This window comes from Panthera leo, chromosome F2, assembly GCF_018350215.1.
Source record: "Panthera leo isolate Ple1 chromosome F2, P.leo_Ple1_pat1.1, whole genome shotgun sequence".
NCBI classification, from domain to species: Eukaryota; Metazoa; Chordata; class Mammalia; order Carnivora; family Felidae; genus Panthera; species Panthera leo.
Genome location: NC_056695.1, coordinates 61,110,896 through 61,133,394, shown reverse-complemented (window position 1 = coordinate 61,133,394; position 22,499 = coordinate 61,110,896). Strand labels below are relative to the sequence as shown.

The window sequence follows — 22,499 nt, the reverse complement described above, 5'->3', positions numbered from 1 at the left end:
GCAGACTCCAGGCTCCAAGCTGTCAGCACAGAGCCCCATGTGGGGCTCACAACCCACAAACTGGGGGATCACGACCTAAGCCGAAGTCAGATACTTAACCGACTGAGCCATCCAGGTGCCCCCAAAATTTATTTTTAAAATAAGTAATATATTCACAACACAAACACAATTTTCCATCCATCCCAGTAAAAAATATTTATATACATATAAAAATACATAAATATTTATATACGTATAAAAGTCTACTTCCCATTCTTTAAGTAGAATAAATTGAGGCATATTTAAAACCAATGAGTTTCCTGGGACATTCAATGTTTTCAGGACATAGCATGTGTGGGTTGCATTTACAGTTCTACAGCTAATGAACTTTGATAACATTTTGGGTATTATCCAACAGTTAGGAGAATTTTCACTGAAGCTATGTGGCCATTACCATCACCATTTTTAGTACAATTGGCTTTCTCAAATAGGTAAGATTCATTTCTCCTTAAAGTAGGGGGTTCAGGAGTCAGAATGAGCAAGAATGGCATCACTTCACCTAGAGTCGGCTTTCTCCAGCCCCCGCCTTGTCATCTCAACTTCTTTTGCCCCTTTGGTGCCAAATGAGGGAATTGACCTTTGACCCCCCAAGTTATTTTTTCACATTATGCATGTAGCCACAATGAGAAATAAGGAGTATAGAATAAAGTTTTAGAGCATGTGTTTGGGAATGACAGAAACCTGGGTTTGAATTGTCATTCTCTATTACTTAACTAGCTTTGGGCAAATCACTTCACCTCTCTGAGCTGTTTCCCATTTGTAATGTGAAGGATATCATATGTACATCATGAAGTTTGTTAAGGGTTAAATAAGAAAATGTGTTTAATTTCTCATCCAGTGCCTGACACCTGGCCAGCTACTATTATCATTATTACTGATATTATATCAATAATATATTGCTATTGAGGGGCACCTGGGTGGCTCAGTCGGTTGAGCGTCCGGCTTTGGCTGAGGTCATGATCTCATGGTTCATGAGTTCGACCCCTACATCAGGCTCTGTGCTGACAGCTCGGAGCCTGGAGCCTGCTTCAGATTCTATGTCTCCCTCTCTCTCTCTGCCCCTCCCCAGCTTGTTCTCCCTCCCTCTCTCTCTCTCTCTCTCTCTCTCTCTCAAAAATAAATAAACATTTAAAAAATTTTTAAAATAATATATTGCTATCATGATAATCATTTATAATGAGGAACACGTTGGACCCTATTCTCTCCCTCTAGCAGCCAGTTCAAGATAGTACCTTACCTCTGTCTGACTTTTGAAGGGATATGCCAGCTTGAGCTATTAATGCTATTTTTATTATTTAGTATTCACTGAGCACTGAGAAGTTACAGCATTTGTGGGGACAGCCTCTCTGGCTCTGAGAAGAGCTGGGAGCATAGAGCTGGCGGGGTGTGTGGCTGGGAATAGCACAGCCAAAAAAGACCATCTGGACCAGAGCAATCAGGGCTCCCAAGAAACCTGTGGGGCCTCTGACTAAACCAAATTATTTGGCTTCTAATCAACTTAACATTAAAATTCTCCAAGCCCTCCTGTCTAAGATGCTAATTTCTCATAAAGAGGTCTGTGATGTATAGGAGCCCGTATCAATCAGCCTGCTGCTTTTTTCTTCTGCCCCATCTCACTTCTGTCAGCTGGATTGATCCACTGGAAAATAGAGACTTTTCCCTTATAATAAATCAAATCCCTAATTTGAATAAACACCACTGCCAAACCCTCACTTTAAGAGGTCTAAACACATTTGGGAGTTTATGGCTTTGCCACTCTAATAATACTTCTTCTGGAATAGATGACAGATTCCCTTTCTTGTTAGGAAAATGGGCAGGCTTTTTTCCAGGCCAATAGTGCCTTCTAGAACCATGCAGTCCTTGACCTCCAACCCTTCCAAAAATTGTTGGAAGGTCAAGGATGTCCTTAATTCCAACATAACACCAGTACAGAAGCTGTCTCCTCCAACATATTAATTAGTACCAGGATTTTATTCTAAGTCATAAAATGCATCCTGCATTTGCTTTCTTTACTTTATCATCTGCTTAAGCCAGGTAAATGGCATTCCAAGAAGGCTAACTGTGTCCACACTCCCCAATAAGCTAAGCAAGACCTTCCTATTAAAACCTTGTCTTATAAATTTGACTTACAGTGCTGGGGGAAAATTCAGATCAGAACCTCTGCCTCATTTTCCATGAATTACTTTAAGTTTCTCAGATATAATGTCAGGCGTATAAGAGCTGCTCAGTCAATGTTTGCTGAACAGAGCACAATTGTTACTACCAAAATAATTATTCTGCAGCTTAAATGGATATGTATTTGCAACCTCATGGTTAAGTGGTCTTACAGGAAGACCTCAATAAGCAATTCTCCACAATTCAGAGAAGCAAATAGTGTGTATATGACTGTGTGAGTTTTAGATGTGTTGAACATTGAGGAGGGGAGAAGGGGCAGCTACACTCCCATGAAAAGAGGTAAATCTATAAAATACAATTTCTACAAGGTAGTGCCATGCAGAATTCATGGCAGTTAGTAATAATAATAATAATAATAACAACTGCTGATTATATGATAGTTTACAGTCTACAACGTGCTTTTTCCTATGATTTCCCATTTGATCTCCACAACAAGTGCAGGGGTAAAAAGGGTCAAGAAGATGCTTATCCTCATTTTACTTGTAGTGACACAGCTCCAGAGTTATCTATGAATGACTTACAATGATAGAATTGGCTCTGTCAACACCTGTCTTGTTATTTTTGCCACCCCTTATTCCCATCTGCTACCTGCACCCCACTTCCTTAAAGGCTCAAGCAGGGATTCATGACCCACTCCTATATTTTAATGTAGGATATATAATGTAATATAATATAATATAATATAATATAATATGGTATAATTATTATAATAATTATTTGTTCAACAAGCAATCCTGTGATTACTTGGATGTCAGGCACAAGAGTGGGTTCTAGGGGAGGATAAAAAGCTAAACAAGATAAAGATCACTGCTTTTGAGGGACTCGAAGCCTAACTGGGAAAATCAGATTTGGAAAGAAATATTTTTTTGTGGAATATAATAAACGCCTACAAAGTGTTGAATAAGTAAAGAAGGTGGAGGAGCTGTCTTCTGAGGGTGGAAGTCAGAGAAGCTTCGGAAAGATGTGATCTTTGGCGAGGGCTGAGAGGATGAATAGGAGTTTTTATTTTCTTCTAGTTTTATGGTGATATAACTGACATATAATATTGTATAAATTTAAGGTATAACATAATGAACTGATAGATGTATATATTGTAAAATGATTGTCACAGTAAGCTTAGTTAATATCCGTTACTCTGACAAAATTGTTTTTCTTATGGTGAGAACTTTTAAGATCTGTCTTAGCAGCTTTCAAATATACAATACAGTATTGTTAACTATAGTCACCATGCTGTACATTACATCCCTGAAATGTATTTATCTTAGAACTTGAAGTTTGCGGAATACGAGATTTTAAGGAGGAGGAGGAGAGAAGAGAGGGTATTTTAGGTACGGGAAGTGAGCCAGAGTGCAGAGTCATGAACAAGAATGGCCTACTTGGGAACAGATTTGAGACGCTCAGTGAGCCACAAGTATAGGATGCTTGGGAAGAGTGATAGTGGATGAAACTGGAAAATGAAATCATGTCAGATGAGAAGTCTAGGTTTTAATCCTGTGTGTAATGTATATTGTCAGAACTTAATTTTTAAAAAGGCACAAGATTTGTAAATAAGTGTTGTACCTATGTACTTGGTTAATAAATTTTAAAATTCCTTCTCTGGAGGGAGGCCAAGATTGTCCCAGATCAGGTGTGGATAGGATATGGGTCTTAAAGTCCATGGTAAGGATCAACTGGGTACCATAGCTCTTCCCTGGTGTCTGTTTGAAGGAAAAGGGACAGCTTCTGCAGACCCAGAGGAGGAAGCCAGGGCATCATAGCCAAAAAGGAAAGATAGCCAAGTACGGGTTTATTTATAATTATCTTGTTTAAATGGTGGGGACTCCAAACAAGAGACGCATCTCAGGAGCATGGAGATGTGATTGACTACTTATGTCACCCCCCACCTCCACCTGGTGATTCTCCTGACACTGATCATGGGTTATATTTCCCCGAGAGTGGTGCTTTACTGTGTGTGTGTGTGTCAGTCTGAGTATGTGTTAAAAACAAAGACTTTCTTTATAAGGGGTTTTAGGGTACTTGGTCAATCTTTGATCAATTTATTTGAAAATGTGTTTTGCCAAAACAATACAAACCTACCCAACTGCAGCCTGCCAAGCTTCTGCAGTTTCCCCTTCTATCCAGTGGAGAGCTTTGCATTTACTAAAATTTCAGTTCCTTGCCATGGCCTTCAGAGACCTTACCCATTCCAGCCCCACTTGTCCCTCTTCCCCCAGCCTTGCTCACAAGGCTCAGGCACAGTGACTGCCTTTCTTTTCCTCAAGCCTGTCAAGCTCTTCCTACCTCAGGCCTTTGCTCAAGCTGGCCTCCCTTTTCCTCTGCTCCTTTGCAAGACTGGCTCCTTCTGGACATTCAGGGTCATCCCATATGTCATCTAACGTAAAGGACCTATGTAACCATGCTGTATAGATAACTCCTTCCCTCTATGCCATCTCACTCATTACTGTATCATCTGATTTGGTTTTCTTCTTACCACTGCTAACTTTACACAGAGTGAAGATCAATCTTATTTAAGTAAAAAAAAAAAAAAAAGAGTTTATTTGAGAATAACAGAGGAATTGTAATTCAGGGAAAGCAAACTATGGTGAAACATAGGCGAGTCTGAAGAGAAAGGGGAAGGTCACCTTTTATTAGGTTTTAGGAGAAACTTGGGGAGGGTTATTCTGAACAAAAGTTGATTGGAGAACAATAGTTTGAGGTTGTGCAGCTGCTCATTGGCTGCAGGTGGTCAGTAGTGTGTTGTTGCTGGGGCAGGGAGGGATCTTCCTGCCTTTTTGTAAAGGCAGGAGATGAATTCCTATGTGAGAAGTGCCCTCCCTTGTTGAAATATTTTTCATCTTCCTCCTTCCTGTTGGTGATGCAGGCTGCAGTGAGGACCACGTGTGTGTGAGATCTCCCACTTCAGGGTTTTCTGACTCCATTTTAAATGAAGTTTTCTTTATCTATTTTCACACCATTTATTGTTATGTGAAAATTTCTCATTAAAGTCTTCATTGATTGGTCTGTTGTCCATACTCCCCACTAGAGAGTGAGTGTCACGGTTCTCTCGGATCCCATGCCTACCACACAGCCTAGCACATACTCAGCAACCACTAAACAAAAAGTCATTAAATAAACAAATGAATGAAAAAGCAAAGACAATTTTAGGGTGACTTAAATTCTGCCCTACATCAGCATTAGTGTTTCAAATACCTAATATCTATTTGACATCAGTAATCATGGAGGGAAATGCCATCTCGTCTTCCTTGCATCACATTATTTCAATGTCCCCTGGTCAGGTTGTATGTAACTTAGAAAGCAGTTTTCCTTTGTTATCCCCAACCTATTAGCCTTCTCTCTTACCCCACACCCCATCCTTCACCCCATATTTCCGTGCTCTCCATCTATTCTTCCAAATGTTGTCAGATCCCACAAGTTTGCACTGTAACTGCCTCACTCTTTTTGTTTGGAAACTCCTTCTTCCCTTCTATTTTTCCACTTCCTATTTATTTCTACCAATTCCTTAAAATAATGGTTTACTCAACAGAACTAATCTAATTTTTAAAGGTCATCTGATATGGGCCAGAGATTTTTTTCTGGCATATTTTGATCATATGATACTTTAAGTGAGTGCATTAATCTTTCATTTTTTTATTTTATTTTATTTTATTTTATTTTATTTTATTTTATGAGAGCACGAGTGGGGGAGAGGGGCAGGGGGGAGAGAGAGAGAGAGAGAGAGAGAGAGAGAGAGAGAGAGAGAGAGAATCCCAAGCAGTTTCCACGCTTAACATGGAGCCCAGCTCAGAGCTTGATCCCAAGATTCTGGGATCATGACCTGAGCCAAAATCAAGAGTGAGATGCTCAACACTAAGCCACCCAGGTGTCCACGTTAATTTTTCTAAAATAAAGAACCCATACCTTCTATGACACTGCATCAGGGTTCTTATTTACAAGTTCATTTAAAAATTTTTTTAATGTTTATTTATTTTTGAGACAGACAGAGAGACAGAGCACAAGTGGGGGAGAGGCAGAGAGAGAGGCAGACACAGAATCCAAAGCAGGCCCCAGGCTCTGAGTTGTCAGCACAGAGCCCAACGTGGGGCTCAAACTCATGAACTGTGAGATCATGACCTGAGCCGAAGTTGGACATTTAACTGACTGAGCCACCCAGGCGCCCCAACAAGTTTATCTTTAAAGCAGGCTTCTAGTTCACAGAAAGAGGAAATTTTTTATGTTCTCAGTCCATACTATGTGCAGGCCACAATGAGGATGTCACATTAGTTATCTAATGATCACAACAACCTTGTGGTATAGGTGTCGGTATCCCCATTTTATTGTGAGAAATTTTACTTCATGATGTAGTCAAAACAGCTAGAAAAATGTACTGGATTAGAACCAGGAGTGAATGAATCCAAGGCTAGAATTTAAGTGCACATATTTAGTGTTTAAAAGAAAACATATGAAAGAATTAAGTGTTTTGCCATCTTAATTAATAACCATTAAAGTCTGCTGGACAAGGGTATGTTACTCTGAATAAGGTAATTCACTGAAGACTTTTCTGTGTTAGGCCATATGCTAGGTGTTATTATTCATCATAAATATGATTAACAGGGAGGGGAACAAATATAAACACCACAGACACGATACAGAGAGTCAAAGGCAAAAGCACAAGCAGGTATCTAGTTGGAAGTATAGCACTGAAGATGGAGATTGGCATTGGGTAGACTGTCAGGGAAAGCTTTCCGGACAAGGAACCATCTAAGTAGGTTCCCCCCCCAAAAAAAGTAAACTTTATATTTTAGTTCAAAAAACTAAAACTTATTGAGAACTTACTCCAAGTAGTGCAATGTGCTAAGTACTTTAATCCTCACAACTCATTTAATTGTCATGACTAACAAAATAAAGTGGGTATTATTAAGCCATTTATCAGTGATGAAATGAAGGCTTAGGTAGGTCAAATAGCTTTCTCGTGGTCAGACAGCCATTGTGTCGATCAGGGTCCAATGAGACCACATTAGTTATTCTCTATTATTTTATGGTTCATATAAATATATTAACTAGGTATTGAAGAACTGGAAGGCAAAAAGAGAACACTAAAATATAAAACACAGAACCCCATAAGCAGCTGACACTTTTAGGACTTGGGAAACTAATAGAGCTCAGACCTAGAGAAGGAAACCCCCAAGAAACTAAAACTCTGTGCCTTGAGATGGAGGCACTGAGCAGTTGATGCTGGTGTCTTAGCCTGGGGTGGCCATGGTGCAGCTGGGGTCTAGACCCCTGAGGAAGGAATATAGCAAGCTGCTGCTTTGCTCTGAGTTTCTGTGATGAGGCTGGTTCTGTGAGTGGTGGATAAAATGTAAACTGGAAATACCGCTGCAACCAGAATGAACTGCCACAGCCAGGCTAAAGAAGCATTGCTGGTTGACACTGATCAGGAGAAAATCAGGCAGGAAGCTAACAAGAAGAAAGTCTCCTTTTCTTCCCTGCAGGCTTCTGGTCCCCCTCCAGGGCCTCTGAACAGGAAGCAGCCCACAAAGCAGAAGTGTAGTTAACGCCATCCCTACCCCAGCATCGTGAAGCCAAGTGTAGACAGCTGGGAGCTGAGAGACAAAGGCTTAGCACTGTCATTCTCTCATCATTGCCCTTCCACTGTTCCCCGTCCTTGGTGACTATTTCACTCTTCCTCCTCTTGCCTTAAATCCCCAATACCTCCTCCTCCATTGTCACACTCTATTAATGACCTTTCTTCCTCCTTCACTTAGAAAACTGAAGCAACCAGAAGAACATGCCAGGCTGCCTCCACCACATCTGCCCACCAACCCGCAGAGCTCTGTTCTTGTACAATCTCGGGTTTGTAGGTAAATTAGCCAGTGCCCCCCTAGAGCCAGTCCCAACACTTGCACCACAGAATCCTTCCTCTCCTGCTTATCCACGTATACCACTCTAGCAATTGTCTCCTCTCTCTGAGTGAGTGACCATTAGTACAAATAATCCACGTGCTTCCCTATACTTCCCAGATTCCTTTCAGTTGGGTTGGGATGAATTCTGGCCAGTGGACTCAAGGCAGAAATGAGATGTGTCAGTTTAAAGGCACTGCAAGTGACAAGTTTAAGATGTGGTTAAAAACAAGCATATCTCTCCTCTCTCTCCCCCTTTACCACAAAGACTAAATGTTCCACATGGCACCATTATAAGATGGCCTTCATGGCCATCCTGTATAGCCTCCTGTATAACCATGTGGAGCCAGAAAACCACTACTTTTGTAACTGTAGCCCAGATTTATTTCCTGAAATGCAGACTCATATAAGCACTGCCTATTTGACATCTTCACTTTTTTGTTTATATAATTTTTTAATGTTTACTTTTGAGAGAGACAGAGCACGAACAGGGGAGGGGTAGAGAGAGAGGGAGAAAGAGAATCTGAAGCAGGCTCCAGGCTCTGCCCTGCCAGCACGGACCCGACGTGGGGCTCAAATTCACAAGCCATAAGATCATGACTGGAACTGAAGTCGGACAATTAACTGACTGAACCACCCAGGGGCTCCATTCACTTTTTTGTTTAATAAATTGTATAATTCAAGATTCCCAGTCCTACCCCACCCCACCCTGTCAGCTTTCCCCATTCTCTTTTTCTTTTTTTTCCAGCTTTATTGAGGTATAATTGACAAATAACGATTGTATATATTTAAGATGTGCACATTGATTTTTTGACTATGTGAAAACATTACTACAATCAAGCCAATTAACATTTACATCACTTTAGTAGTTACCATGTATGTGTGTACGTGTGATGAGAACACTTCAGATCTGCTCTCTTAGCAAATTACAGATAAATAATATAGTATTATTAACTATAGTCACCATGCTGTACATCAGATCCAGAACTTATTCATCCTGCGTTAATGGGAACTTTGTACCCTTTGACCATCTCCCCATTCCCCACTCCTCAGCCCCTGGTAACCACCATTCTACTCTCTGCTTTTATGAATTAAACTTTTTTAGATCTCACATATAAGTGGCACCATGTAGTAGTTGTCCTTCTGTGTCCGGCTTATTTCATTAGCATAATGTCCTCAAGGTTCATCCCCGCTGTTGCAAAAGGAAGGATTTCCCTTTATTAAGGCTGAATAATATTCCAGTGTGTGTGTGTGTGTGTGTGTGTGTGTGCGCACACGTGAGTATGTGCACATGTGCACACCATATTTTATTTATCCATTTATCTGTCAGCAGACAACATAGGTTGTTCCCATATCTTGGCTATTGATAGTGATGCAAAGAACATGGGAGTGCATATATCCCTTGAAGATACTGATTTCATTTCCTTTGGATATATACCCAGAAGTGGGATTGGGGTTCCTGGATCATAGGGTTATTCTATTTTAACTTTTGAGGATCTTCCATGCTACTTTCCATAATGGCTGCACCAGTTTCATGCCCACCAACAGTGTACAAGGGTTCTCTTTCCTCTACATCCTCACCAACATTTGTTATCTTTTGTCTTTTTGAATAGTCATTCAAAAAGGTGTGAGGTGATGTCTCATGTGGTTTTGATTTCATGTCCCTGGTGATTAGTGAAGTTGAGCACCTTTTCAAATACCTGTTGGCTATTTGCATGTCTTCTTTTAAGAAATACCTATTCAGACCCTTTGCTCATTTTTCAATCATGTTATTTGATTTTTGCTATTGAGTTGTTTGAGTTCCATATGTATTTTAGATATTAACCCTTTATCAGATTTATGGTTTGCAAATATTTTCTTTTATTCCATGTGTTGTCTCTTCATTATGCTGATTGTTTCCTTTGCTGTGCAGGAGCTTTTTAGTTTGATGTAATCCCACTTGTCTATTTTGCTATTGTTGCCTGTGATTTGGGGGTAATATCTAAAAAATCATTGCCCAGGCCAAGGTCAAGAAACTCTTCCCCTAGGTTTCTTCAAATAGTTTTAGTGTTCCAAGTGTTACCCTTAAGTCTTTAATCCATTATGAGTTGATTTTTGTACACTGTGTGAGACAGGGGTCCAGTTTCATTCTTCTGCATGTGGATATCCAGTTTTCCCAAAACAATTTGTTGAAAAGACTGTCCTTTCCCAATTATGTGTTCTTGGCACCCACGTCAAAGATCATTTGGTTATAAATGCATGGCTTTATATTTATGATCTCTCTTCCATTGGTCTATATGTCTGCTGTTATGCCAATACCATACTGTTTTGATTACTGTAGCTTTGTGATATATTTTGATATCAGGGAGTGTGATGCCTATAGCTCTGTTCTTCTTGCTCAAGATAGCTTTGGCTTTTTAGGATCTTTTATGGTTCCATATGAATTTAGTATTGTTTTTTCTATTTCTGTGAAAAATGTCATTAGAATTTTGGTAGAGGTTGCATTGAATCTGTAGATCGCCTTAGGTAGGTAGCATAAACATTTTAACAATATCGCAATCTCTGAACAGATGGTATCTTACCATTTGTGTGTGTCTTCTTCAATTTTCATCAATGCCATATTGTCTTCAGCATGCACATTATTTCCCTTCTTGTTAATTTTTTTCCTATTTAATCTTACCTGTTCCAGTACTAACATTCCAAGCTCGTCTAACCCTCAAGTCATTGCCCAATATTTGCTATTATACAATGAGACACACTGATATCTCAGTAACTGGAGAAAGAAGTGAAGTGAAATACTTCAAGTTCTGGAACAATCAGTAAGATTTCATCAGGAAATGTGACTAATTTCATGACTTGACTGCACCTGAGAAATACCTTTATGAAATATATTTTCCAGGGGAGAAGCCATGCAGGTGCGTTTACTTCTCAGAGTTGATGTGTAGCATTTGAGTATAAATTTTTTTAGGACCTTCAGCATTTAGTAATGCAGTCATTTCTTAACTCGTGATAGAAATGGAAGTCTTCTAGAGTAACATAAACATATCTAAAGCAATATTGTACTCTCTGACCTTGTGTCTGACATGTAGTTGATCAATAAATACTAGTAAAATGAGTTGGAAAATAAATTGTATGAGTTAAAAATTAATAAAATGAAGTCTCAGGGTAGGAGATTAGTCATATTCTTCAAACTCTGTATATTGAAGTGTCTCTACTATTGTGCAAATGTTTGTACTTAAGTAAAACATTCTCCATCATTGGGGTATAAATGGTAAATTCCAGAGTGTTTAAAAGCTATGAAAATAATAATTATAATAGAGGAGGAGAAAACAGAGGGGAAGAAGAAAGGAGGAAGGGAAAGAAAAGAAGGAGTAGAAGGAGGGGAAGGAGGAAGAGGAGGAGAAGAGGAGGAGAAGGAGATGTCTTCATCAACTGCATTTGATCATAGTGCCTCCCTCAGAATTTTCCCTTTAGTCAACATTAAAGATGACCTAATCTAAGATCTTAAAAAATCTTCTTTATGTCTTTATATTTATAAAGGATTAGAGATTGAATAGAAAGAGAATCTGCTTCTTGTTTATGAATTCAGAGCTCATGGAGCCGAGGAAATCTGAACTGTCCTTTCCCCATCCAAATTCATACAAGGTGCTAAACTCTATGAGAAAGTGGAAACTAGAAAAATCTGTCTAGGCCATTAATTATTCATAGAAAGTATTTCTCTAAAGAAATATCAACATAGGGTACTCATATTTTTTGACTATAGCCTTCTTTCATGTCAAAGACAAATGTGGAGTGGAGAATGGGACAGTAACAGAAATTACTGTTCATCATTTTCCTGTACATGCCAGATAAAATCCACTCTTCATCTGAAAAAATGAAAGAGAGGATGGAAAAGAAACAGGGCATTAGCTTCTTAAGTGCCTACAGATTCCCATTTGAAGAATGCTGTTCAACTTTGAACAAGATCCCAAAGTCACATCTGATCCTGATTCTTTTGTACAAGCTAACTCACCGTGGTTTATAATCTCTTCAGTACGGCTGGTGCCCTTTCTTCTTCTGTAATACCCCCAAAACCTTCTAAACTCTACGATCTAGGAAAATAACACTTGAAGGGACCATTGGACTGTGTACAACAACCACATGGTTTCAATGGCTTCAAATAGGATAATTATGTTTTTAGCAAATGGGTATCCCTTTGAAGAAAGGAAATATAGGGCAATTATACTGAAACATTGTCTCCTAGGGCTTGATTGACATACCTGAAAGGAGTGCAATTCAGCTCAACATCTCTCATCGCTTCCTGGCCTTTATGGGTGAAGAAGCACAAGTATGTTTGTTTTTTACAACTGTCAAGGGCTACTACTGTCTCTGACCACCATCTTTTTCCCCACTGGAGTTTCATACCAATGACCAAGATGATTTCAACAGTGCCCACAATTCTTAGATCATCTTCCATCTCCCTTAGACCAATCTGTTTCCTCAATGGGTTCTATCCTCCAATAAAAGATTGAGAGTGGAAGAATATATTCTCATTACAGCCTTGACTGGTGTTATGAGAAATATTTTATGCCATGATTTTAGTGACAGAAAGATGATGACTTAACCAAACTCTCTCATTTTCCTGATTTTGTTTTAAACAACATACATTAACATTTTAAAATAGAATTCAAACAGGTGCCCAATAACAGAATGACAAACGTTAAGTGTGAAATCTGAAAGTTAAGAAACTGAGCTACATATGGTCACCTTTTCTTTTTTTTTTTAAATATCCGCCTGTGCTGGACTGTTAAGTGGTTTTATCACTGTCACATCAAGCAGGACTTGTAAAACTTGGGATGTGGGTATTCAAAGACATTTGCTTGGTGCCTTTAATGATTTCTCTAATTAGTCATTTAAACAGATTGCCCTGTGATCCAAAACAGGGAATTCAGGGAGATGAGCTGAGAAAATCATTTCCTGAAGGTACTTTAAACCTAATGGCAGAAAATGAGGCTTGTCTCTGTGTAGGATTCTCTGGCTCATAGTTCACGGGGTGGAGCTATAGCTAGAGAGCCGTGTTCTCCAAAAATCTATAAAATGCATGTGCCAGGTGTTTTTTGGGGACACCTGAGTGCTAAAGGTCTTTGTTGGCTCTGCCAAACTTAACAGGTAAGGAAATGGTGCCTACATGCTAATGACAATTTAGAAACCAAAAGGAGGAAACACACATGGCTAGAGCCAAGTTGTGGCTGGGAGAGAAAAAGAAACCAAGGAAGGGATACATCTCAGGAGCAGGGGAAGAGGGCTGGGAGATCTGTGACTCTGCCTTCTTGAACTGGACAGCTGTATTTTATTAATAAATGTACTTTGAGTGACTAATTAGGCGTTTACTTTAAAGATAAAAGTAGAAGTTTTCAGAGTGTGTCAGAAAGGGACTTATTTTAATGACTCCATGCCTCCCTCACTAGGCAATGCTCTCAGTAGACACCTTTATCTCAGCAAGCATCAATTGCTCCATGAGAGAAAGGGCTGTTCAATTCTCACCAATAATTCTGCCACTCTCTTGTGGGAGTTGTGTTGAAGATTCAAAGCCTTTTAAAAGCCAGGATGATATAAATCTGTGTTCATGCACACATTCATATGCACTCCCTTTGTAAATAAGAATAAATAGAAGTTAGTATTTACTGAGTGTTAGCCACATGCTATGCACAAGTCCAATGTCTTTAAGTGTCCTAACTTATTAAATTCTCACACATCTGAATAGCGAGCTTTTACCGATCAGCAAACAGAGGGACAGAGCATTTAAGTAACCAGCTTGAAGCCACAGAGCTAATAATGGGAAGAGCTAGGATTCAAATTCAGGCAATCTAACTACAAACACGATGTTCAAAGTGCAAACATTCTCTCCTTCATGTCCTTCGACATTCCCATTTCCCATCTGTAACCAAACATATGGAACACATCAATTTCTTTTATGGGCCCTAACATCACCATAGAGTCCTAGATGAATCTTGACTGGATGTTGGATGACAGAGAAGCATATTAAAGATGTGGAGGATGGCGGTGAAGTTGGCCTGAAGAATAAAGCGTCTTGCTTTGAATGACTTGAAAGATGTTTTGACAGGCAGAGAGAATGCAATGGCATAAAGTAAAGAATTCCACTACACTATTCCAGTAATGTCAGTGGCCTAGAGTTCATGATCCTGAACTGCAGGGAAGAGACAAAGGGGGAAGCAGACTTTCAAAACTGACACATGGCGCATAAAGTCCCTTGGTGTCATCTGCCCTTTCATCTGCAAATCCTTAAAATCCCCATTGCAGATTGTCTTGCACTTTATCCCCAAAACATCTACCATCCAGAGTTTTCAATCTAGCCAACAAAAGAAGTAGAATTTCAGGGAGACAGAAGAAATGGCTAGGAGCCATGGGGCAATTCCTTTGGTTGACATACAAATCCCCCTCCCTTATGATTACCTGGCATTCAGTGTGTTTCTGACATAAAAGATAAATGAGATTTTGAAAAGAAAGCAGAGTGAACAATTACACCAGAATTTGTGTGTTTGCCAAGTCTTAAGGGCTCTGTCCTACACAAAATATGGAAAAGCAAAACCATTCAATGGTCTTTGAGACAGGAGATATGATTTGGCATGAACTATCCCTCGAATTTGGAGAGCCAGCTGAGGCAGGAGACATTAGGAACCTTAGTGGCTCTAATTCTGGTTGCCTAAACGTGCTCACTGAGGTGGGGGACAAGTCTATTTGTCTCCACTGAGCAGGGCGAGCTGTCAGCAGAATGCTAAGTAGCTATTTCAGCAGTGCTGATTGATTTGCAGAGATAGCACAGATGTGACCTCCTCAGTCAAAGTCAATGTTTTCTTGGCCCTCAAATTTCCAGAAAAATACAAATGTAAATGAAAAATAATGACAAGACCCACGAACGGCCCCAGAGTCATTGTCTCGACAATTATTTAATGCCTGTTAGGTTTCCAGCACCCTGCTAGATGCTGACAGTGACATAAAAATCATCAGAGACATAACTCTTATTCTCTACAATATTAATAATGGTAAAGTGGTAAAAAGTATATAGTTTTAAAATCAGAGTTGAAAGTTTCCTTTGCCACATATATTCTGCTTTTCAAATTAAAAACTAACAGGTAACCCTGAGTATGCCTTCCATACAGTCTTCCCTTTGTCTAGAATGCCCTTTTCTTCATCTGTCTACAGAAACTCCAGATCTATTCAAAGTCCAACATGACTGTCACCTCAATGACATGAAGCCTCAACAGCCATGCCCACACGGCAATGCCCATCACTTTTTCTGTGCCCCATCCATGTGTTTGCAATTCAAGATATTATTGTAGGTATCCCGGTTATGTGTCTGAATTCCCATACTCAGTGACCTCTTTTGATTGAAGTTCTTCTAGACCCTGGCTGTTCTTTAAAACATCTCTGGGTATGTTAAAAAAAAAAAAAAAAGTATAGAAGTTTAAGTTCCAAATCAGATCCATTGATTCAGGATTTCCAGGATGTGGGCCTGCACATCTTTATTTTATTTTACTCTCTACAAGTGATGTTGAGTTACAATCAGCGCTAGAAGCATGGTATTATACAATCAATGACTCAGAATGAGAGAATTTTGCCTTGCCAGCGGACTTGTCATTCTCTCCTGCTTCATGTCCTCAATGTTTTTCTAACTCACCCCTCACTTATTGCCCTCCAGCCACAATGGCCATCTTCATTTCCTCCCAGACACCAAGTACTTTCTTCATGGTATCCATTCATGCTCTTGCTTCATCTAGAATGTTCTTACAATTCATTTGGCTACCACCTACTGTTCAGGTCTCAACTTGGGTGCTGTTTCTTCAGAGAGGCTCCCCATCGACCTCCACCAACCTAAATCAGCCTCTCTCCTTTCATCATTTGCCACTATTTGTAGTACATTCTTGGTGTTTATTGGTGGAATGCCTGTCTTCCCAACAAAAGGGGAGGAGCTCCATGAACACAAAGGCCATACTGACATAGTTCACCAATGCTTAGCTCATAACCTGTATTGAAAGATTATCTATTGTTTTAAAGTTTATTTATTTATTTTTGAGAGAGAGAGAAGGAGGAGCAGAGAGAAAGGGAGAGAGAATCCCAAGCAGGCTCCAGTATGTCAGCTTGGAGCCCGACCCAGGGCTCCATCTCATGAACCGTAAGATCATGATCTGAACCAAGATCAAGAGTCAGATGTTTAACTGACTGAGCCACCCAGGTGCTCTGAAAAATTGTTTTTGAATGAATGAATAATGATATCGGTTAAATTACTTAACTTCTGCGAGCCTATGTCCTTGTCTATATAACGATGGTATTAATTGCAACTTTCCAAAGTTGTCACTCAAATGAAATGAGGTGACACATCTGAAAAGCCTAGTACAATACCTGGACAATACTTGGTATTCCATAAATATTATTTAAGACCTGGGAGTTCTTAATTATTTGACTAAATTATTTTCCATATGATCTGGAATAAGAACTCTGATGCTCTGTGCCTCCTTGTTTTGTTATTAGGTCACACCAAGTGAAAATACTCAAAAAGCAGCAATTTCATAATTTTTCATTTGTCCAGAGCTTTTACACAGAGAAGCAAAATACCATTCAATAGTTTTAGACATGTTAAAACATAATTTGTGAGAAGGAAAGAGGACATTTCTACCCCATTTAGGGAATGGTGATGCTGATAGGGAGTAAAAAGAAACTGCTCCAAATCCTATTATAAACTGGCCAGAGAGTCAAGTTCTAGTGGGGTGTTAAGCTTCCAGCATCTCTTTTAACTTAAGCTCTTCCTAGTTTGCTTTTTTCTCCCATAATTTTGTGACTTTTCCTGGGCACTGATTCCTAATAAGACTTTCCCAAGTTCAATTTTACCCACTCATCCTCAGGATACATCACTGAAGGGAGATGAACTTTTTATTGCCTATGGTTACAAACAGCTGTTACTTCAGCCCCAGTCAGGAATAGTCCATACACACATTCCTGTGATTGAACACAGCTACTGATGAGTTGAGAATCCAATTGATTAATGAATCTATATGCATCTTCATTCATGGTGGATGGAGCTAAATAAAGAAGAATAAAATGTGCACTGTACTGTATCATGAATTTCTCAAACTTCTTCCTTTGGTTCTTTATTTCTTATATTCTAGAAACTGCAGAGCAGTGTGTAGTAGGCCGTTGAACTCTGGAAGTTGACATTGTGACTGAACTAGTCCCGGGGTCCTTCACAGAAAAAACAGTCAGGGTCCTGGTCAGCTGGAGATTCCATCTGAATGGTGAGTGAGTGCACAGTAAAGCTATTGCTGAGGACTTTTACAATATCTCTTCGAACAACCTGGCTGTCCCGGCTGGCTGCTGTTGAGAAAGAACCACAGTGAGAGGGGCACTGATTGTACACACATGGGTGACGGCTAAACTTCCAGCCTCAAGCACTTTGTCTTTAACCTGGTGGGGAGGGCCATAGGCGGAGCACTCAGGGGAAGCACTCTGGCTCTGATAATCAGCTATATCTACACAGACAAGACAGGGGGAAATTCTAGTGCAGCAAAGTACCCATCACTATGGAAACTCTTCCTGCCCACAGTTCTCTGTTGGGTCTGGCCCTCCTAGAACCTGACCATGGAAGGGGAGATAAGGCCTGAAAAAAGCCAAGACAAAGCTCTGATTTTTTATACAGCCCTTCCCACCAGTCCCCAGAGATCTTTGCGTTGAAGCTCTTGTATCTAATCAGCATTTATACCAAGACTAGTGATAGGAACAGGGAAGCATTTAGAGCTCCCTACAGACTCTTCTTTGAGCAGGAACCTCACTGCCATCTTCTCTCTTGTCCCAAAAGATATCAGGAAGCTGTAAGATTCCCTCCATAGTAACCTGATTGTTTACTAGATTCTTCCATCTGCAGTGAAATATTGGTGTAGTAGATGCTATAAATTACCTGTAGCCACATCTGAGCCTCTCAGCAAAGCCGAGGATATCGGAGAAAGCATAGTCCTCAAATGCCTGTCGCCAGTGATCCTGTACCTTGCCTCTAAGTAACTTCTTGAATTATTTTTTTAGCAGCCTAACATATCATTTGGCCTGAGCTGTCTCCTGAAGCAGTGAGAGGCTTCCCCTCCCCCACTGCCTATCTCCCCAGCTCTAGGACACATGGTGCACAAATCACATTCTAGTTGAGAAAGCACTTTTTTAGAATAAACCCCCAAATCCTAAGAATTATCTCACATGGTTACAGAATTTCTAACCATCCAGTGAGGGAATCACCATTAATTCCTACTAGCACATCTTTTAACCTGTTAGAATCTTAAGTATGGGACCTAGGTCTCCTTCATTTTTTTAATCTTCTGTAATAGGCAGAGCATCTCAGACACAGGAAATAATTCAATGAAGTTTATTGTTGAGCTCATCCCATTATTTAATTCATCGGGCACCAAGTCAAACAGGTGAGATCTAATTTTCCGAGTTGAAGACCTTGAACTTTGGGTGGCATTTTAGCCATTCATTCTACCCACTACCCTCTGCAGTCTGCCTCAAGGGATGTCCTCAGTATCACTGTTGCCATGATAACATTGACAAGGGCTTTTTTCAAAGGGCTTTGGTAATAGGAAACACTCCACGGTTGTTTTGACAGGCAACAGACACGAAGGGCAGCTGTACAGAAAGGAGGGAAATTATTGAGTTTACAGGGCAAGGACTGAATTTTAGCAGGGTGTTTACAAAACTCACTGACCTGCAGCAACATGAGCCGAGAGAATCACTTGGTTCATTGCTAGAGACCAGATGTGCAAGCTGTGCACAGACACCACTCCATCCACCGCTAAGATGAGCTCTTTCACATCATCGTAGTTCAGGTTCTTTGGCACACCTGACAAGGGGAAAGGGAGGGAGGCTCTTTGTTATTTAACTAAATACAGCTCATTAACATGGCTAAGTGGGGCTGCAAAATTTTCCCCAGGATTATCAACTTGTCTTCCGCTTTTCTGGTTTCTTACTTCAGATGTTTACAAATTAAATTCACCTGACTCTTTCAAAGGGTTCAACATGAAAGACTTTATTATGCAATAACCAACAATAGTAATCATTCTTGGTTTTCAGGGTGTGTTATTAAACCAACTGAGCTTTTTCCAGTTATCTTTGCATACGCTCTAAAAAGCAAAATGAGGGAACGTGGGATTTGGAATCAAATAATTCCTGGTTAGCACTCTGACCACAACTACCATGAATTTACCCAAATCATGGAACTTCTCTGATCCTCAGCACATCTGTAGTAAAAGAGGGGTGATAAGAGCAATATGTACACTAAATTCTTTGAGGAGAAAATGGGAAAATATCTGTTCTTTGTATACTGCAATGCTACATAATAGTAGTTATCTGACAGGTCACTAACTAAACTGAGTTAATAGATGATCCTAACATTGTAATACCATCTATTTATAGAATTCTTATTTATTTAGGTACATTAGTCAGGGTTTACTGTCTGGGTCATATAAGATCAAAGTTTGACACCATCCTTGCTTCTAAAGGAATAGTACGGGGCACACAGGGAGGGAGGGACCCTGGCAGCCAATCAGCTATTCTTTTGGACTAAAGGAACTGGGGTTTCTCTAGCTTGAAGAAGTGAAGGCTAAGGGAAGAAGGATCACTTTCTTCAAACATTACAAGGACTGTCATTTGGAAGATGAGAGGATATGGAAGTGTTAAGGGTCCTAGCCTTGCCTAGAGAGAGGGCAAGTTAATGGGTCGTTAGGATTGGAAAACACATCAGTTTAACATAAGTTGTTTTTTTTTAATCAATTCAACCAGCATAACGATGATAAAGCTATTTTTTTAAAATCAACTCAACCAGAATGACAATGATAAGGCTATTTGATGCAATAACTAAATCCCTGCCAACTAACCCAAAGAGGATGAAAAGATTATTAAGGATGACCACCTTTTAGCTTCTACTTCAATAATATAGACACAATACAAACACCTGGTGTGTTTGTTATATATATATGTATATATATATGTATATATATATATATATATACATATATATATACATATATATATATATATAACACACACACACACACACATATATATACATACATATATATATTCATTCCAGTCCCCCTAAAGAAAATTTCTATGCATGAGCTCTGAAATCGACACACTTTCGATATAGTTGATATGGCTCTCCAACTTGAATGTACATTAGTATCATCAGAGGAGATTTTAGAAATCCTGATCACCAGATTACACCCAAGACCAATTAATGAGACCCTCTGGGGATAAGATGAAGCATCAGTATTTTTATAGCTCATTCGGTGATTCTAACGTACAACCAAGGTTGAGAACCATTGCACTAACATTAAGAGCCACTGGGCAGCTGTGCCTTGCAGTAGTTCTCAAGCTTGGCTGCATGTTAAAAAACACAAAACCGGTCCCTACCCCAGTCGATTAAATTGGAATCTCTGGGTATGGGGGGCCTAGGCACAAGTATTTTTAAAAAGCTTCCCAAATGATTATAATGAGCAGCTAGTCAAGAATAACTTTAAATTTTTGTTAATGTTTATTAATTTTTGAGAGACAGAGTGCAAGCAGGAGAGGGGCAGAGAGGAGACACAGAATCCGAAGCAGGCTCCAGGCTCTGAACTGTTAGCACAGAGCCTGAAGCGGGGCTTGAACTCACAAGCCATGAAAGCATGACCTGAGCTGAAGTCGGACAGTTAACCCACTGAGCCACCCAGGTGCCCCAAGAATAACTTTAAAGGACTAAAGGAATAGGGAATCCTTAACCCTCTTTTTTCAGGATTTAAGAACCTTGCTCATGGAGACTTCCTCCTTGAGGCTAATATTAAAATTCTGTACAGTTTGAGTTTAGTTTAATCCCACTTCATATTGTTTCATGGGGTAACAAAGAGCTGGTCAACATGTTCTTTTACTCTGTGAACTCAGGCATTAGAAACAAATTGAAAGAGTTCTCAGAGTAGCCATAGAATGGATTCGTGGGTGGCATTGTTATATTGTAAATTGTTATATTATAATGATAATAACACACCTTTATTGAGAAACTGCCATATGTCAAGGTTTGTGCTAAGTACTGTATTCATAGTGATTATCTTACTTAGTAGTTCTAAGAACTTTAAGAGCTAATTATCAATGTTACAATTCCTATTTCACTGGGGAGAGGAAATTGGGAATCAGAGAGGTTAAGAAGCATTGCTTAGGATATATAGATAAGGGAGATGTCAGACTCTAAAGAACAGGCTCTCAGTGTGAAATGTTACGCAAATAGTAGACTCTAAGTATACCAACCCAAAGCTGACTAATAGGCCTAATGTGTCACCTCTGAGGAGTTTCATTTGACCCTTTGAAGACCTATTGTCATTCATCTAGGACCCTTGAGATGAAATCGCACTATTCCACTACCCCCTTCTCTCTTGCCTCTGTTATCTCTTTACTTTTATGGAGAACACAAGTCCACTGTTACTTATTTTACTCTGTAAAATAATATCAACAAACAAGAAGATATGTTCCCACTGGCTTCAGTGCTTCATCATATACTAGAAACTTTTTTTCCTGAGGGAGAGCCTGCAAAATATCAATGCATCCAGGAAAATAGCTAATTAGTATTTAAAAAATAATTACCCAAGTTAATAAATATATGCAAAATCACTCAATATCTCTCATAATGAAAGAATTGCATATGGAATCAATAAGATATAGTATTTCACCTATCATATTACAAAAGAATCAACATTTTGATGATACTCAGTGATGGTGAGGATGTGTGGAAATGTCAAATCCTATTGGTGGGAAAGAAATTGATACGGCGTTTTTGGTAGAAATGGCAACATCTATCAAATTTTTAAATGCACATAACTTTTGAAATAGCAAAGCCACTTCTAGGAGTTATGCCACAGACATACAAGCACTATATATATACATATACATATATATATATATATATATATATATATATATATATATATATATACACATGGTAATTATACCATAATTTGTAATATCACAATAAGCAAGTACATGCATACAGTGTAATACTTTGTACCATGAAAAGGAATAGGGTGTATCTCTATATATGCTCATATGGAAAGACCTCCAAGTAAAGAAAGCAAGGTGCAGAGCAAAATTATGTATCAATGCAAAATTCTGTTTGTATAAAAAAAGATGTGTGTGTGTGTGTGTGTGTGTGAATGCACAGATATTTTGGGATGACTTATCAGTAGGCATTACCTCTGAAGAATGGGACTGAAAATTCAAAGGTAAAAAAATGGAAAGACTTTTTGTAATTTTATTCCTTTCTATATTTTTATAAAACTTTATTAAGTACAAGTATTATTGTATGCTAATGTAATTTGAAAACCCAGTTTAAAAAATGGGATGCCTGGGTGGCTTAGTTGGTTAAGG

The 22,499-nt window shown here is 39.3% G+C and overlaps 1 protein-coding gene across 2 annotated transcripts in view; it reads right to left on the bottom strand.

The window, feature by feature from the left end:
* Positions 1 to 17,132: 17,132 nt before the first annotated feature.
* SLC30A8 (solute carrier family 30 member 8) overlaps positions 17,133 to 22,499 on the bottom strand; it is a 43,110-nt gene continuing 37,743 nt past the window's right edge. For both annotated transcript variants that reach the window (XM_042924336.1, XM_042924337.1), the window contains 2 exons: positions 18,814 to 18,948; positions 17,133 to 17,441 (listed from right to left, as the gene is read on the bottom strand). In XM_042924336.1, the coding sequence (XP_042780270.1) occupies positions 17,296 to 17,441; positions 18,814 to 18,948 (281 nt within the window). In that variant the 3' untranslated portion in view covers positions 17,133 to 17,295. The remainder of the gene's footprint in view (positions 17,442 to 18,813; positions 18,949 to 22,499) is intronic.